Source organism: Microcebus murinus, chromosome 4, assembly GCF_040939455.1.
Source record: "Microcebus murinus isolate Inina chromosome 4, M.murinus_Inina_mat1.0, whole genome shotgun sequence".
NCBI classification, from domain to species: Eukaryota; Metazoa; Chordata; class Mammalia; order Primates; family Cheirogaleidae; genus Microcebus; species Microcebus murinus.
In genome coordinates, this window is record NC_134107.1 from 40,968,020 (window position 1) to 40,986,855 (window position 18,836).

Below are 18,836 nucleotides of genomic sequence, written 5' to 3' on the forward strand. Positions count from 1 at the left end.
TACGGAAGGTAATATGGTGATACCTCAAAGAACTAAAAGTAGACCTACCATGGGATCCAGCAATCCTACTACTGAGTATTTACCCACAGGAAAAAAAGACATTGTATAAAAAAGACACTCGCACTCGAATGTTTATAGCAGCACAATTCACAAGTGCAAAGATGTGGAAACAACCCAAGTTCCCATTAATATATGAGTAGATCAATAAAATGTGGTATATGTACACCATGGAGTATTATTCAGCCATAAAAAATGGTGAATTAATACCTTTTGTAATAACCTGGATGGAAGTGGAGACCATCCTTTTAAGTGAAGTACCTACAGAATGGAAAAAAAAATGTACTCACTATTAAATTGAAACTTATAGATCATCTCATGAGCACATATTGTAGTAATATTCAATAGAAATTAAGCAGGTGGGAAGGGAGAGGACGGGATGGATAATTCACACCTAACAGGTACAATGCACATGATATGGGTGATGGACAAACTTATAACTTTGACTCAAACTGTACAAAAGCAATTCATGTAACCAAAATGTTTGTACTCCTGCAATATTCTGAAATTTTAAAAAAAGGAAAAAATAAGAAAATAAAATATACATGAACAATAACAACAACAAAAAGTCTCACCCAAAGCTGACTATAATCTAGGAGGAAAGCATAAAATATTGATGTGTAGAATACAATTTCTGGCATTAATCTCTTATCAATGCAGTTATCAATTCATAGCCACAAAAATGCTAAAAGGAAAATATCCAATAGGGATGCCCATTGGTATCTTTTAGTTCTCATCCTGTGAGATTTAATATTTTCTCAGATTGTTCTCCTGAAATTGAACTAGATCAATTGCAATTAAAACACTACCAGAGCACTACCAAATTCTAAACAGGTCAAATTACTTTCTTGACACAGAGATAGCTCTGTAATGGATATATGTTTAGTGAGTTGAACTAAAATAAATGTTCAAATAAGTTTGTGATGCTTAAGGGTGTTAAATATAGAATTCAGATTCTTATTCTTTAGTGACTCCTTTAGTGACCACTTGGAAAAACACTGAGAAATATTTCTCAAACAAAAAACTTTCTATACAAAAAAATTTTTGGACAAAACGTCACAATGGAAATTTAATAAAATGTTGCTATCATTTAAAGGCCATCCACAGTAACTGCAATTTTAGGAAGAGTTAGTATATATTCTAAAAATATAAAAAATAAATCTACCATTGATATGACTTTTTTATAATCCAAGAAAAAAATTCATTTTTCAAAACCATATTAAACATATATTAAATGAAATTAATTGTACCAAGCTTACAACAATCCAATTCATCTCCACAGGCTATGCAAATCACTGTTACTCTCTCAAATCATTAAACCCACAATATAAATAAATCTATACTTTATACAAATGCAACCATTATAAGTCAGTTGGAATATAAAGTCCAAAGTTTTCAATACAGAGGACTTTTGTCTGTTCATTTGTTAAAACAAGGTTTCATGTGAAAATAAATACTGGTTTGTAAAAAATATCTATTTTATTAATTATTTTGTTTTATTTTAAAAAGCAGATTCAGGGTCCATAACTTTGATAATAAAAGATACAGATCATTCTTGTTATAATAAGTTCTTTGCCTGATTAGCAAAACCTTTAAAATTAACTAAAATCAACCTACTTCTTCAGCCTCAACCCCCTGCTCTCTTCAGCCCAGCCCATTAGTCTTCTTTCAGTCTTCTTGTACCTTCTTTCAGTTCCATGCTCCCTTTTCATGGTATCTTAACAATTATTCCTCTGCAAGGAATGTTCTCTGTAATGCTTCTAATCTGTCCCCCAAAGTTCAGAGTTGAGAGGTGGGACCTTTAAGAGGTGTTGAGGTCATGAGGGCTCTGCCATTATGGTAGGAGGGATTTGTTATAAAGGGAATTTGGCTCTTTCACATACACTCTGTCTCTCATCATGTGATGCCTTCAACCATGTTATTACACAGCAGGAGGAACCTCACCAGATGCGTCCATTCAATCTTGGACTTCCCAGCCTCCACCAAGTACCAAATAAACTTCTCTTGTTTGTAAATTACACAGTCTGCGGTATTTTGTTATAAGCAGCACAAACCAGACCAAGACACTCCTCCTCTTCCAACCTTGCCTTGGGTAATTTCTCACACTTTTTCAGATAGCAGCTTCTAAGTAACTTTCTCCCCTGGGGAGCCTCCTCTCACCTATCTGACTAGTTCAAATTATCTTAACTGTCTCTACTCGATGACACTTTTCAAAGTTTAAAATTTATAAAGATATATGTGCTTTGTGATGAATACCTTTTTCCCCCAAAGACTGTAAGTTCCTGAAAGGCAGACATAATGACTGATTTTGTTCTTTCAACATACTGATTTGCAGATTATAGTTTCTTGACAAACATTTATTGAAGGAATGAATGAGCAGGGTAGCATACGAGCCAAGTTATTTCACCACTGTTCCTGAAAATGATAAGCCAAAATAAATCTGACAATTTGCCATGTGTCAGGCACTGTGCTACGTACTCATCTATTTACATACCATTTACATTGTATTAGGTATTATAAGTAATCTAGCAATTATTTAAAGTATATGACAAGATGTGCACAGATTATATGCAAATAATATACCATTTTAAGTAAGGGATTTGAGCATTTGCAGATTTTGGTATCTGCAAGGAGTCCTGGAACCAATCCCTTGAGGGCACTGAAGAATGATTACATATATATATACACACACATATAACCATATATACATATATTTTATACACATACACACTACTGTATAGTTAACAATACAAATCCTATATCAGCAATGTTCAAAGTACAGTCTGCCAACCCCTATCAAGATCAGATTTATTTTATGATAATAGTAACACCTTATTTGCCTTTTCACTTAGTTGACATTTATACTGCTGGTACAAAAGCAGCAGGATAAAACTGCTGGTGCCATCACTCAAATCAATGCCATGGCACCAAACTATATGAGTAGTCATTGTGTTCTCCACCTACATGCATTCTCAGTAAAAAAAGAAACAAAAATCCGTTTTAACTTAAAAATGTCTTAGATAAAACAGTAAAACGATCAATATTATGAAATCTTTACCCTGAACACACATCTTTTTAATAATAGATTTTTTAATAGATCTACTTGTATAAAGAAACAGGCTGCATGCATGAAGCACTGCTGCTGCACTCCACAGAACCACGGTTATTTCATGAAAAATACTTTGCACTGCAAGGTGAAATAGCTGACTTTTTCATGAAACACCATTTTAATTGAAAATGTGACGGACAGACATATATGGTCCTAGAGACTTGGCTAATGGGTAGATATTAGCTCAAAAATTAACGACATGAATCTGTCACTTTGTGGAAAACAGCTGACAGTATTTTTGTTGTTATTTTCTCTTTTATTTCAGAATATTATGGGGGTACAAATGTTAAGGTTACCTATATTGCCCTTGCCCCCCTACCCCTCGAGTCAGAGTTTCAAGTGTGACCATCCCCCAGATGGTGCACATCTCACTCATTATATATGTATATACCCATCCCCTTCTCCCATATCCCACCCTCCCGACACCCAATAAATGTTATTCCTATATGTCCACTTAGGTCTTGATCAGTTAATACCAATTTGCTGGTGACTACATGTGGTGCTTGTTTTTCCATTCTTGGGATACTTCACTTAATAGAATGGGTTCCAGCTCTATCCAGGAAAATACAAGAGATGCTATATCACCCTTGTTTCTTATAGCTGAATAGTACTTCATGGTATACATACTCCACATTTTATTAATCCACTCATGTATTGATGGGCACTTGGGGTGTTTCCACATCTTTGCAATTGTGAATTGTGCTGCTATAAACATTTGAGTGCAGGTGTCTTTTTTGTAGAGTGTCATTTGATCTTTTGGGTAGATACCCAGTAGTGGGATACTTGCATCAAATGGTAGATCTACCTACTTGTATTGCTTTAAAGTATCTCCATATTGCTTTCCACAGAGGTTGAACTAGTTTGCAGTCCCACCAGCAGTGTAGGAGTGTTCCTATCTCTCCGCATCCATGCCAACATTTATTGTTTTGGGACTTTCTGATAAAGGCCATTCTCACTGGAGATAAGTGATATCTCATTGCAGTTTTGATTTGCATTTCCCTGATGATTAGAGATGTTGAGCATTTTTTCATATGTTTGTTGGCCATTATTCTGTCTTCTTTTGAAAAGTTTCTGCTCATGCCCTTTGCCCACTTTTTGATAGGGTTGTTTGTATTTTTCTTGCTGATTTTTGTGAGTTCTAAATAGATTCTAGTTATCAGCCCCTTATCGGATGTGTAGCATGTGAAAATTTTCTCCCATTCTGTAGGTTGACAGTATATTTTGCCAATGGTAACATTTGAGTTTCAAATGAAAGTCAGAATTTTAGAAAACTTGAATCTGTCACCATGAGCTTAAGAGTTTCACAAGGCTGTCCTGATGAGATCAATATTGATGTTAATGTGACTTTTTGATATTTTCTAATTAAACATGTGAACATTTGACAGATCTGCACAACTCAGTGAACTAATATTTCCCAAATGACCAATATGTGATGTTACAAAATCATGCAGGGGGAAAAGATCCACTTAAAATGCATGTCAGACTAATGTATTATAATGCAGCAAACAATGAAAAGTTAATTTAGATGGTTTCAAATTCCATTATACCTAACTTTTAAGAATCTATTATTAGTTGAATTTTGCTGTAATATCACAGAAGAATATCCATAGTTATTTGCCTTTTCTAGATAACTCACCCAATTACATTTCCTTCCACAAGATGCAAACTCCTTCAGAGCCAGAAGGAGCACATTTTGTCAATTGTATACTTTTCTGAAAAGCTGAAAGATTTAAGAGGATAGATTTATTTCTTCACACACTATGTTCCATCTCACCCCCTCACACTGCTTCCTAGCTTTGTCACACACACATGCAACACACAATCAGATGTTCACATATGCCATAGACTCAGGCACACTTTTACACTCCGACAGAGTATAAAGGTGGAATACCTATGCATAATCACCGAGACTGAAGGGCAGGATTTAAAGCCAACAAATCTGTCAGCTTCTGCCTATTGCTCCAACTTCCTCTAAAATGAATGGAGATGGCTATGCTCATTCTATGGGCTAAAAACCAGAGAAATGAAGGATCTAGTAACAGTTCACTGCAGGGAATCAACAAATATATGCCAAAAGTAAAGCCAGCCCAAAGACTGAGCTTTGGGCTCTCACTGAAGGCACATTACTAAAAATATGTACTCCAACAAACGCAAAATCCAAAAATAGCTCTTGCATTTACCACATGTTCTTCTCAGTTTACACTCCTACCAGCAGTATAAAATAAAATCTTTGCAATCAAATATTCATATTACTAAAGGACAGGTGGTTTAAACACAATGTTTAATGTAGCTGTAAAGATGCAAGCAACTTTACATCAAATATTTAAATTGTCTTTTCCAACACTAAACCCTTAGACTGTCTTTTCCAATGCTGATGGTACCATAAATCAGCTAAGGAATGTACATTTCATATCAGAACATTCTTACAATGTCAGTCAATAGTTCAATTCCAGCAATATTGTGACATTTTACTAGCAGTGTTTGTCTATGTAACTATTTAAGTGTTCTATTACACTTTGCCATTAGAACTTCATTTAAAAAATTAGTAGACTGTAGAAAATCAGCTTCCTGGAAATCACTGATTGCTTACAGGTTCAACTGTGAAGAAAAGAGACTCAGAGAAAATACAAGAAATACTAGAAATATCTCATTAACTGTTACATCTAAAAGGCAAAATGTTAATGTTGTCTCTCTTGGAAGAAATTTTATCACATGTAAATCAGTTGTTTAATAGTCTCATATTCTACCTTCAAATGTGATTTAGAAAACACATGATATACAAGATTGAGGTGTACTTGTATGAGTAAATTTATTCTAAGAAATACGTTTATATTTTACAATGTAGAAATGAAAGTAGCTACTAAAATTTGATGCTATGTAATCAAGAATTTTTCAGTCTTCTAGAGCCAACACTTTTGGTTTTATAACTGTCATTTAACTGCAGAAGAAAACATACATGGAAGTAGGCTTCCAAAATACTACTGTACTATCAATATTAAAAAAAAACACATCCTCATAACAATGCACTTTTCATAGAACCCTAGTGCTATGGAATGTAACCCTAAGGAATGTAGAGTTAACTGCCATTGTAATGGTATTAGGAGGTGCACCTTTTAGGAGATGATTAGGACATGAGGGCTCCACCCTCACCAATGGATTAATGCCATTGTCTAGAGAGTGGGCTTATTATCTCAGGAGTGGGTTCCTGAGCAAAGGATAAATTTGGCCCTATTTTTCTGTCTCACAGACTCCTTTGCTTTTCCATATGTTACCATGCAGCACAAAGGCTCTTACCAGATGCCAGCACCATGCTCTTGGACTTCCCAGCCTCCAAAACCAAGAGATAAATAAACTTATTTTCTCTATAAATGACCCAGAGTGAGATATTCTATGGCAGCAACAGAAGACAAACAAAGACACCTAATAATAACAAGAGTCTCAATAATGGGCAATAAAACTGACCCAGTAAAATAACTGACATGTTGAACAACATCTAAAAAAGTAAGTCATCCTAAGTGGCCTGGACCACCCTGATCTTTAAGGTCCTGCTCTCACCAATGGCACACTTCTTTGATGCCCTGGTTCTGGATCTATGAGCAAATCTGTACATAGGAATTTGGATAGAATGTGGTTATTAGATCCAAGCATCAAATATATGGCATTCTTCATCAGTACTTTTCCCCTTACCTCCACCCAAATCAGAGGCACAGCTTTGGTCACAGGAGAGAGCATAAACAGATTACAAAAGCCTTTGCAAAGAAAAGAGAAAACTGAAATCATTTTGTGAAAAGTTCTAAAACCTTCCTGGGCTGGACATGGTGGCTCATGCCTATAATCCTAGCACTCTGGGAGGCCAAGGCGAGACAATCACTTGAAGATAGGTGTTCCAGACCATCCTGAGCAACAGCGAGACTCCATCTGTCTACCGTAAGTAGAGAAATTAGCCTAGCACAGTGTTGTGCACCTGCAATCCCAGCTACTTGGGAGGCTGAGGCAGGAGGATCCCTTGAGCACAGGAGTTTTAAGTTGCAGTGAGCTATAATGATGCCACTGAACTCTAGCCCAGTTGACAGAGCAAGACCCTGTTTCAAAAATTAAATAAATAAATAAACCAAACCTTCCTGGGATGGATTCATGCTTCCTATAACCTTAAGTGATACTAATTTGTAATTCTAGTAAAAAAATAGTCTTAAGGCTAAATTAGATCATACTTCAAGCAACTTTAAGAAGATAGTGGTCAATCTCTGCAATGCCATGTTGAAACATTTCTTCTTCATTTTACACAGAACACTACATAATACACAGTTTTCCCTACAGTCTTCTTCAGTGAAGAGTATATTTCTGTACCCTGACATAGTTTTACTTCAGGACTGATTATAAGTAATTCCTGAATATTTTAAATGAATATATATATGTATATTTAGGCCTTTGGATTACTGAAATTACAAAAGAATGTGATTCTCAGCAAAGGAGGAAATCATCGAATTTTCTTTGAAGAAGCATCTATTCAAATCATTTGCCTGTTTTACAAATTGAGTTATTTGTCTTTTTATTATTGAGTTGTAATGGTTTTTTGTGTATCCTGGAAGCAAATCCCTTTGTGGTCAGCGGTACAAATAAAAATCACACTGAGATACCATTTCACAAGTACTAGGATAGCTATAATAAAAAAGACAGACAATAACAAGTGTTGGTGAGGATGTGGAGAAACTGGAATCCTTATACATTACTGGTGGAAATGAAAATGGTGCATGTTTGGAAAACAGTTTGGCAGTTTCTCCAAATGTTCAATATAAAGCTACCACATTATCCAGCAAGTCTACTCCTAGATATATACCCAAGAAAAATGAAAACATAAACTCATACAAAACCTTATACATGAATGTTCACAACAGCATTATTCATAGTAGCAAAGAAATGGAAATAATCCAAATTTCACGAATTAATGATTGGATAAGGTATAGTGTATTTCTACAATGGAACAGTATTTGGCAATTAAAAGGAATGATGCACTGATACAAGCTACAACATTGACGAACTTCAAAAACATACTAAAGAAAGAAGCCAGTTACAACAGACCATATATTGTATGATTCTATTTATATGAAGGGTTTGGAATAGGCAAATTTATAGAAATAGTAAATAGATTATTAGCTGCCTAGAGCTAGAGGTGGGGAGTTGGGAGGATGGGAAGTGACTGCCTATGAGGTTTCTATTTGGGGTGATGAAACTGTTCTAAAATTAGATTATAGTGATGATTGCAAAACTTTAAATATACTAAAAACCATCGAATTGTACACTTTAAATGAGTAAATTTATGGTATGTCGATTATATTTCAATAAAGCTGTTAAAAAAGAAAACATGGAGGATGCAATAATAAATTCTATTTCTTGATGCCTTTAAAGACAGAACTGTAAGACTATGCTCAGATCTTTTATTACTTGAAAAGCCTGTTTCCATGTTTAGATTTAATACTAAACAAGACATAAAAATACAGTGTCATTGAGGGAACTGAGGTCCCCTAGATAGCAAAAAAAAAAAAAAAAAAAAAAAAAGTGCAATTTTAGCAAACTGTTAGCGCTAAAAGAGAGCCACAGATTATAGGTCTGTGTAAAGGTCTTTGCAAACAATAGACAAGTATTTCTTAAGGGAACCAAAGGTTCAATGAAAGTCATTTGTAAAAACAGCAGCGTTCCCAAGTGCGTAAGAATCTCAAGTTGATGGACCTTTAGATCTGCTCCTCCCATAATTTACAAGCATCTCAAAGCAAGATCAGTAATAGTAAAAAAGAGGGAGGCAAAAGGACTGAAGGACCAGCTCCCTATACGTGGGATAGCTGTTGTGGCACTGTTAGCTGTGGCTTTCCAGGAGCCGACCCTTCCTTTCCCGGGTTCCGCTGCGCAAGCACCGCAGCGCACTAGCCCAGCGCGCTAGCCAAACCCCCTGTATTCCTCCGCGGCTCCGGGGCCACCTAGGTCATGGGTCACAGGTCGCGAGAACGCTGCAGCAGCAGAGAAATCTGTAGGGCGCTAAAACCCACCCCAACCACCCCAGGGAGGGACTGTCTGTCCTGCGGTCTCTGTCTCGCGCAAGGCAAGCCTCGCAACGAACGTCCCCGGGACTCGAGCCGCAGGGCCGCCAACGTCCCCTGGGGCCCCTGCACCCGGGATGGCAGGGTCCACGCGCGCAGCCCAGCTCTCTTTTGGCGCCTCTCAGCGGGCTCCTACCTTCCTCCACCACCATTTCCAGGAGATTCGGGTCGCCCATCTTCGCCAGCTCGTTAATGACACTGATGCCTGCGCGTGGTGGAGATCTGGGGCAGAGACTGAATCTGATCGTGGGCCGCTGGATCGTGCACGTGTCAGCTGTGGAGTGCTCCTCGTCTTCCTCCTCGGTCCCCGCCCTCCCTGATCTCCTCCGGAAGGTGGAATTCTTGTCCTGCTGGTCCTTCCACTCGACCCTGTCCCTCTCCACCTGCTCCCCGACCTTGGCCCTGCGCTGCCCTACTCTCTCCCGGTACCTCTCTTGGGCGTTCTCCCAGTACTTCAGCAAGTACCGGTTCTGGTGCCTGTCCTGGACCTTCTCCTCCCGGCGCTGGCTCGAGTCCCTGCTACGCTTGCCTTTCAGCCGCTTTCCCCGCCTCTCTCTCCGCCTCTCTCCCCCGGGCCCCGCGGGCGCCCCACCCTCGGGGACCGCCGTCTGCCCGCCCCCGGGCCTGGCTGGCTCGACGCCGGCCCCCTCTTCTCCCCTCTGGCTGTCTGCGGCCCGGAGCCCCGGCTCCTCAGCCTCCCGGCCCTCCTCAGGGCCCACTTCCCGGCCCTCCTGGGGACCTGCCGCCTCCCTGCCCTCCTCAGGGCCCATCTCTCGACCCGCCGCCTCCTGCCCCTCTTCGGGGCGGGCCTGCTCCATTCCCAACAGGCTTCCCAGGTCCAGTTCTACCGGGGCGCCCCACGCCCTGGACTCCTGGTTCTCCTGGGCTGCCGCCTCCCTTTCATCCATACTCTCCTCCTCCGATCCCCACTGGTGGACCAAATGCTCCCTCAGCCGGCTGTCCCGGTCCTCATCCGTCACTGGGCCCTTCGCCCACCCAGGGTGCCACTCTGAGAGAACCTCCCCTCAGTTCGGGAGTTATTTTTTGTCGGGTGAGAAAAAGATCCTCTCCTTAAGGAATCTCTCCCCCTTTAAGGCCAGCGCGTGGCACGGGGTCTCCAAGGTTCCTGCAGCCCCTTCCCTCTGGCTCTGGCACAATGGTGCTAACTTTCTCCCAGCACTGCCATGCTGAACAGGATCTCTTTCTTGTACAGCTGAGGGAAAGGTCAAACCTTGGGGTCCGAGTTCCCTGTCAGCCTCTGCACCTTAAATGTTGAATAGTGTGGGGCAAGTCTCTATAAGGTTCGGTTTCCACATCTTGAAATGAGAATGATAATTGAAATAGAGGAGCACAGTCTAGAGGGGTCGGCACCGAATGTGTTAAAAATTTCTCTGCTATTGAAGTTAGCCCATTCTACCTTGAATCCTGTTCCAACTCAGAGGATCGCTTAGTGCCCGCTCCTCTTTCCTTCACCGCCTCAACTTCAGCCCCAAGCGGAATGGGTAGTCTCACTCTTCGCAGGCCTTATTGAATTAGTTCTAAGTTTTTGAGACTTTATGAACTGCCGACTCCGCAATACTAGAAATTTAAGAAGAATGGGGGAAAAATTGATGACTGGTGTTGACGTAAAGGTGAGGTAGGGGTATGAGCTAACCACCTTGAGAGTGCTGAGGAGGGAGTAACTTTGAGTTTGAGGCAGGGATGGGGTGATTTGAAAATAAGAATAAATGACCAAAGAAGATGAGACTTTTCTTCATTTTTCTGCTACTGTATTTTTTCCCGATTCTGTTGACTTCTTAGTATGGAGAATCATCTTTTGCAGATGAGGAAACAGGCCTAGAGAGAAGTGTTTTCATGAAGGTCATGATTAACTATGAAACTGGAAATCACTCCTTTCCCCTCTACTTTGCTATCTTTTTTCCCTACTTGAACCTCTAGAAAAATATGATTTGTGGTCAAGTGATTCAAGATTGTAGGCAATTCTTTATTTGATGTATTTTGGAATTGTGTTTGAAAGGTTAATAGACATAAGTCAAGCAATAGACTTAAACATGTAATTGTAATAAATGACTAGTTATGATAGAAGTGTTTGGTATTTATCTCTTGATTATTAATCCTTGTTTAGTTCTAATAAAATTTCTACAACATGAATGTTTTTTAAAGTATTTCTGGTATGTCAGGTATTCTGCTAGGTACTGTGGTTATTGTGAGTAAACAGATGGTTTGAATCCTTGCTTTATATCGCATAAGATAAAATGAAGGCAATACAATTATTTTTCTTAGTTTTAGTAATTCCCTGTTTCATTCTTTTTTCTGCACTGTAGTTGAAATGATTTGTGTGAGAAGACATTACATGTTGATGATTTTGCCCAAAATTAAATGGAATTTTTGATGCTGAATTGGCTTATATTTTATAAAGATTCTTTAAATTATGTTAACAAAGAATTGAAAACCAGTTGTGTTCTTTTGATAAAGGTCTGTATCTTATGCACACCTTTTTAGATCTTGAGAAATAATCTCTGTATTCATATCGCTGAAATTCTTTTATGTTTTATGTTTCTTATCCATCCATAATTTTAGGATTTATCTATTTCCTCCATCACTACACCCTGCCTCTTTAGACACAGTCTTCAATCATACATTTCCAGAATTAAGTTCTGAGTAATTTATACCTGTTCCTTTAATGCATTAATAATGGAACACACATTAAAGTATTGTATTGGGGCCCAAGAGTTTTCTCTTTTTAACCCTCTGAATGATTTCAACCTTCGTTTCAATTATTACAAGCATCTAGTAGCACCTTCTATTATTTGCCTTTTATGTTTTATACTAAGGGTGACATGCTAAAATATTTAAATGGTTATATAAAAACATCTGTAAAGATATAAATGGTGATACTTTGGAAACTAAACTAGCAACTGGCACCTCGAATGCTTATTTGTCTAGCAATGTGTAAAAGTATAAATTCATTCTAGGAAAGGCACCTTAGAAGTGTCAGTGTAAAGTGTGTGAAAGAAAGCCTGAGCTGTATGTAAGTTAAATGCATATGCTTAAGCAACACCTACATGTGATTTTGTTTTTTATTCTAGCAACCTGATAGAATCAGTGGACTTATACTGAAGAGCACCAGTTCATGAGCTAGCCCCTGAAGGCCAAAAAAGATCTTGAGAAATCATCTAATGAATCCGTTTCCCTTCTGGTATTTAATGCAAGGATATGGCATCTCCAATCTGTGCTCTGGATCAGTTTGCTTTTGTGATTTCTCTGTATATCAAAATTTTGACTCCTAGGGTAAGTTTCCTCCTTTTGGACTACTTGTCCTGCAGTGGTTTTTCTTAACCCTTAAAAATTTCATTTATTCCATGTATTTTGAACATCTTTGTAGTCCATATAAAATAGCATATTCAAATGTACGAAGCTTTGTACCAGGAATGAAAAGACCTGCGTTCTATCCCTGTCTCTGCCCTTTAGTAAGGTAGGAAGCACAATGACCCTGGACAGACAGATGACTTGGTTTCTTTGAACCCAGGTTAGTGCTCTGTGAACATAAGGGTCTTACTTGTTTCAGCCATCTTCCAAGGTGGCTGTGGAAGTCAAATAAATCATATGCATAAAAGGACTTTGGAGAAAATAAAAATCTCACAAACATGAGGAAGTTTTATTGACTGGCAGAGGTAAAGTAATAGATTTACCAGTAGGTAGGAATAGTTGTAGGTGTTATTTCCCCCTGACAAAATACTGCTTTGGCCATTTCTGTGGAATTTGCAGGCACTTTCTGACTCCACACATTCCCTACTCCCTGGTTTCAGAGGATAGACCAAGTCTCTTTACTTGCAAAATTGATCACTTTGAATCCTGACGTTTTTAGGCCCTTGACTTTTACAATAAGCCCTAGTCCTCTTCACTAGCACCTTAATATCTGCCTACCATCTTGCATTCTTTCCTCTCCTAGAACAAGCTCACTTTCCAGGCTGATGTCTGGAATCATAGTGTTCATTAGAAAAACAGGTCTAATACTTAGCACCCCTGTATATACTTGGTATTCACCAATCTCAGTGGCTAGGATGGCATGTCCCCTCTGCCTTGAAACTAGAAAAATGGCATTGATTCCCAGGCCAAAGAGATCATGGGCAAGGCAACTGTCTCAGCAGAAGATAAGGAACAAGGAAGCATTATTCTTACCTATGCCTGCTTATGACAGCAACTGAGGTTACAAATGGCACTCCTCTGCTGTCAGTCTTTCAAAGGCTTTCTATCATACCCAAGGAAAAATCCAAGCACATTTCTTATCAATAGAATTGCAAAAGCTGTATTTACAAGATGTGGCCCTGGTTAAATCTCCATTATTATTTCCTACCTCTCCCTCCCCCACTACATTCCACCATGCTGTCTTATTGCTGTTCCTTAAACAAGCACTTTCTTATCCCAGTGCCTTTGCACTTGCTGTTCCCTTCTTCCTCCTAAAAGTCTTCACATAGATGCCTGATGGCTAACTCTTTTACTTCATTCAGTTTTCCATGCATGTGTCACTTCTTTGGAAAGAACTTTGGTGACCACCCTAAGGTAACAACCTCACATCACTATCCACTTATCTAGTGTTATTTGTCTTCACAGCAGTTATTACTTTCTGACTTTTTATATTTATTTGTTTATGCATATTAGGTGTATATAAGCCCCATGAAGACCAAAGTTTTGGATTCTCCTTGTTGTGTCTGTGGCACCTAGAATGGCACCTGACCCTGAAAGTTTCTGTATAAATATTTGTTAAATGAATGATTTGACCAAGGTCTATCAATAATTTCCTATTGCCTGTGTCCAGCCAGTAGTAGACTTCTCCAATAACCTTTGCCTTCAAGTAGCTGGGAGAGTAATAGTATTATATACTTGAAGTGGCCAAGTGCCACTTCTGAGAGCTAATTTTCTAATTCTAAAGAAACTATAAAATGTATCTAAAGAAATGACTAGATAAACTAGAGTCAGAGTTAGAGATAGTAATTCAGGAATTCACCTTACCATCTGAGCATCCACCTCTGGATTTCACTCTGAAGATAGGTGCTGGGCCTTTGGCAAGCAATGGTAATAAATAATAAGAGGTGAGCTAGGACCTATATCTCTTTTGGTGCTACTATAATATATTCCTGTAGTAACAAGTGTCTTTTAGTATAATCTCATCCTCTTATTTAAATGGCAGATGCAAGGATTGTTAGCTTTCTTTGGCATACACATAAACAGGAGCCAAAAATGAATCCAAATACTCTATATTGGCTACATTAAATCCTGTACTACGATCTGGACTTTGGGCCCCAAGAGGATACATCTATATTATAATTTCTTTCTATCTTTCACAAATAAACTTTTTCATCAAGGAGTCTATACCCACTGGCTGTGTATTTTCTTTGCCATCAAATTTTGTTTCAAATCTTACCATGCCAGTGAAAGAAACTGTTCACTCAATGATCATCCTTCACCACTCTGTCTCAGTTATTAAATCCAGTGGCTCTTTACAAACCCTCAATAATGGCTTTCAAGACCTTCACCACCCTGAGTCTCCTCACATAACTGACTCTTCCACTCTCTAGGCAGTATGATGTGAAAGAAAGAGCATGGACATTAAAGTCAGACCATTCTGGATCAGGCAAATCTGTCCTAGTTTTGAATCTTCATTCAGCCACCAAATGGCTGTGTAACCTTGAGTGGGTTAACTTCTCTAAACCTTAATTTCCTAACTAATCTGATGAAAAACAATCATATCCACCAAATGGTATGATTATGAAAACTAAATAATAATGTTGTCTTTGGCACATAGTAACATTCAATGAATCTTAGTTTTCAACTTTCTTTGACACCTTCTGATTTCCTTGGCTCTTTTGCCTTCTTTCACTAGTTAGTTCTTTCCCTTGCCTTCTTTCCCTTGTTAGTTTCATTTATCTTTTCCATTAACTGTCACTTTTTTGAAACTCTTATTCACATATTCAGCTCAGAAATACTTCTTATTGAAAAATTGTTACTTACAAAATCCGTAAGACACTTATATGTTCTAATATCCTAATTTGAACAAATCTATGTCTAAATCAATCTTCCCCGAAACTAGTTCAACTTCCAAGTTCTACTTGTTTCAAAATTACCAAGATTGTAATTACAAATTACTTAAGATTGTAATTATAAATTACCAAGATTGTAATTACAAAATTACTTAAGATTGTCTTAAGTTAGTGATTAATAATTATGATAGCTACTATTATTTGATTGACATATTTGCTATATGTCAATCAATGTGTCTTGGTCATTCTGCTACTCTGAATCCTTGTAATGATATGAAGTAGACACTTATCACCAGACTCCTCTTATATCTGCTGCACTACTTGGCTCACCCTTTTTTGTAAAAAACATCAAATTTATTTAAATATAATATATAATCGTCTGTGTTGCTATAACAAAATACCCAAGTCTGGGTAATTTATAAAGAAAAGAGGTGTATTTGTCTCATGATTCTGGTGACTGGAAGGTCCAAAATAGAGCAGCTGCATTTGTTGAGGGCTTTATCCTGCTTTAACTCATAGCAGAAAGTGGAAGAGCAGACATGTACTAAGAGATCCTGTGGTGAGAGAAGCAAAAGAGAGAAACAGAGGAAGCCAGACTCTTTAAGTACCCTCTCATGGGAACTCATTCATTCCTGCAAGAGCAAGAACTCACCCTGTGGGAGGGCATTAATCTATTCATAAAAGATCTGGTCCCATAACTCAAACAACTCCCACTAGATGCACCTCCCAACACTGCTACATTAGAGATCAAACTTCAACATGAATGTTGGCAGGGATGAACCACATTTAAGCCATAGCAATATTGACAATTATATTAATAATTAAATTCACCAGTGTGCAACTGGATAAGTTTTGTGACATGTACAGTTAGATACTTATGCAACCATCACCACATTCAGGATATAGAACAGCTCTAAAAGCTGCCTTTGCAGTCAATCACCTCATTCCATTCACCAGCCTTAGCAACTGCTAATGTGCTCTCTGTCACCATAGCTTTATGGCTCACCATTTTATTCCAGTTTTCACTATATCAGTTTGTTGTAAACTTGTGTAAGTTGACTGTACCTTGCCTTAGCTCTGTTGGGTATCTTGTGCTTTCTGCTCCAGGGCTCCTCCACCACCTCAATGTGGGTTTCCTGTGCTTGTCCACTGCTCTGTTTTGACACACTTGTAAACCTTTAAGTGGGAAGAAGTTAGCACAGCATGGGGCAACTCTAAACAATTTGAGATGGTGGATAACTGTTTCCCTCTTCCAATTTGGAGGGACAATTTTGAGATGCATTTTGTGCAGCTCTTCAGGGGTTCCCCAGAGGAACCGACTATCATTTGCTCACAGTGGTAGCCAGCTCAATAGTGTTACTCTCATTGGCTTTTCTTCCTATGAAGCCCCCCACCCTAACTCCTCTTCCTGGGGATCATTTTCTAAAATAATCTTCCTGTACACAAGTCTCACCTTAGACTCTGCTATTAGTGGAAATCCCGGATAAAACATTATTATATGCCTTTAAAAAATCGTTTAGGAAACTGAGGCTAAAAGAGGATAAATAACTGCCCAGAATTGCCTCACTGTTAAAAGACAGAGAAAGAGCTTGGATTCAGGACAGCCTAACTTCACTACTCATGTTCTTAATCAACATTTTGCTTTTTAAGGGGGAGACAAGTCAGCTTTGATTTTATCCAATATTTTACTAATGTATTTAAACTACCAGTTTCTATCATTTCTTCTTTCAAAATATCTCACTCATCAGTTATTGAAAATGATTTCATCTAGCCACAAACTACAGTGAGTAATCTTTTGGAAAACATCCAAAATTCATTGCTGCTTCTCCTTTCCTACTGATATCACTTTAGTGCCTCCCTTTTTGATCCCTACAACAGCCTGTTAGTTGATTTTCTTTTCTCCAACAAGGCAGTGTTGTTTAATGGAAAGTGTATTGGGTTGATGGAATTGATTTCAGATCCTACCCCTCTCATTTTCTAACTGTATAATATTTGGTAAATCTCTTAGCCTCTCTGAGCCTCAGTTTCTTTACCTGTAAAATGAAAAACAATAATTCCTATTTTTTGGTGGATTAAATATAATAACTTGTGTCTTCATTTGTTCAAATATAGAAACCATGGAATGCTATTTAAATTTTACATTTATTTTTAAGTTGATTTTAAGTCATAGAGTTTTGGAGAAGTTGGAGCATTTTTATTGTTAAATATATATTAATTCCTTTAATTTTTATAAAAGGATTTATTTTTATTAGTCTGTAATACTTCGAGTAACCTATGGCACAAACCCAGTGATTTCTTAACTTTAAAATGAAGTACATGACGTATAACCATGTCAATACAAATGTTGCTTGAAACAATGGAAGGAACTCTTAAGAGCCAAAGGACTTACAAATTGATTAAAGTGCTTCATTAAGGAGTATTCATATGACCTTTAGTGCTGCAGCAACGAAATGAAAGCTTCTGAGAATTAGTAGGTTACCCTTAATAGATGATTTAATGCTTGAATTCAAATACGATGTTGGCTTTTTTTCATTTCCTAAAATATATCCACTACTAAAATTCTAAAAGGATCTTTAAAACTTGGGTTATTTAGAAAGCCAAACTTGACTGAAATGCAGGAGGTTCAAGCTAGTGAAAGTATACCATATATGTAAACTAAAATTAGACATTTTACAAAATATGTTTATCAAAACATAGTCTGCTTGGAAAGTATCTAATTTATATACAATTTCAACCATGAGTACAAAGAGAGTGAAATTAAAGAGTTCCATTGCCCTCAGTGGTTACATCTTGGGTTTTAGCCTCTTAATTAAATCATCTTTTGTGTGCTTCACCCAGAGGCTACATGGTTGTTTTAAGGAGAAAGTTGTTAACCACATTCTTTATTTAGTTACCCCAGGCTGGGTACTTATTTGTAAGCAAGCAGGCTGTCCCAGAGAGAATGGGCCCACCCTACTTAATTACATATTTGCTTTACATTAGGGGGATGGCTTTAATTCAGAATTGCCAGAAAAGTCATCTTCAAAGACAAAGAATTGGGAGTCTGTAAAATAAATACAAGCTGCTTCTAAAATTGACTGGTGATTCTTCACTGGAGTCAGAAAACGCCTGCCAACGAACCCCAGGGCAGGGTCTGAAGGACCAGCATTTGTCCAGGCAGGGCATTTAAACAGAAAGAACTGATGGACACTCTTAAAATATTGTACATCTTTGCATATTTAATTGTTTGTTTGCTATTTTCTTTGCCATTGCTCTGTGAGGACAGGAAGCATGTCTCCTTTACTCTCCCCTCATTCACTAGAGACAAGCACAAGGTATGGCACGAGAATATTCATTTTTTGATGGCTAGCTGAATTTCCCCTTCATTGTTTTGTTCTCTGAGAGTTTCTTTTGTGATTATCTAATCTCCCAACAAGATTGTTGTCATCTGAGAGTAGAGACCATATCCAATATTTCTCTAAAATCCTTTCAAATCGCCTTCTGCTTAAATCAGTGTCAATACTTGTGGGATATTAAGCTGTGAATTTGGAAAAGAAA

General features: G+C 38.1%; 1 protein-coding gene across 4 annotated transcripts in view; it reads right to left on the bottom strand.

Moving 5' to 3' along the window:
- The window catches only part of ANO5 (anoctamin 5), an 83,856-nt gene extending 74,067 nt beyond the window's left edge, over positions 1 to 9,789 (bottom strand). For 3 of the 4 annotated variants that reach the window (XM_012735527.2, XM_012735526.2, XM_076002093.1), the window contains exon 1: positions 9,395 to 9,789. In XM_012735527.2, coding sequence (XP_012590981.2) covers positions 9,395 to 9,434 — 40 coding nt within the window. In that variant the 5' untranslated portion in view covers positions 9,435 to 9,789. The remainder of the gene's footprint in view (positions 1 to 9,394) is intronic. The other variant, XM_076002092.1, reaches the window with a different exon arrangement.
- Positions 9,790 to 18,836: the final 9,047 nt, after the last annotated feature.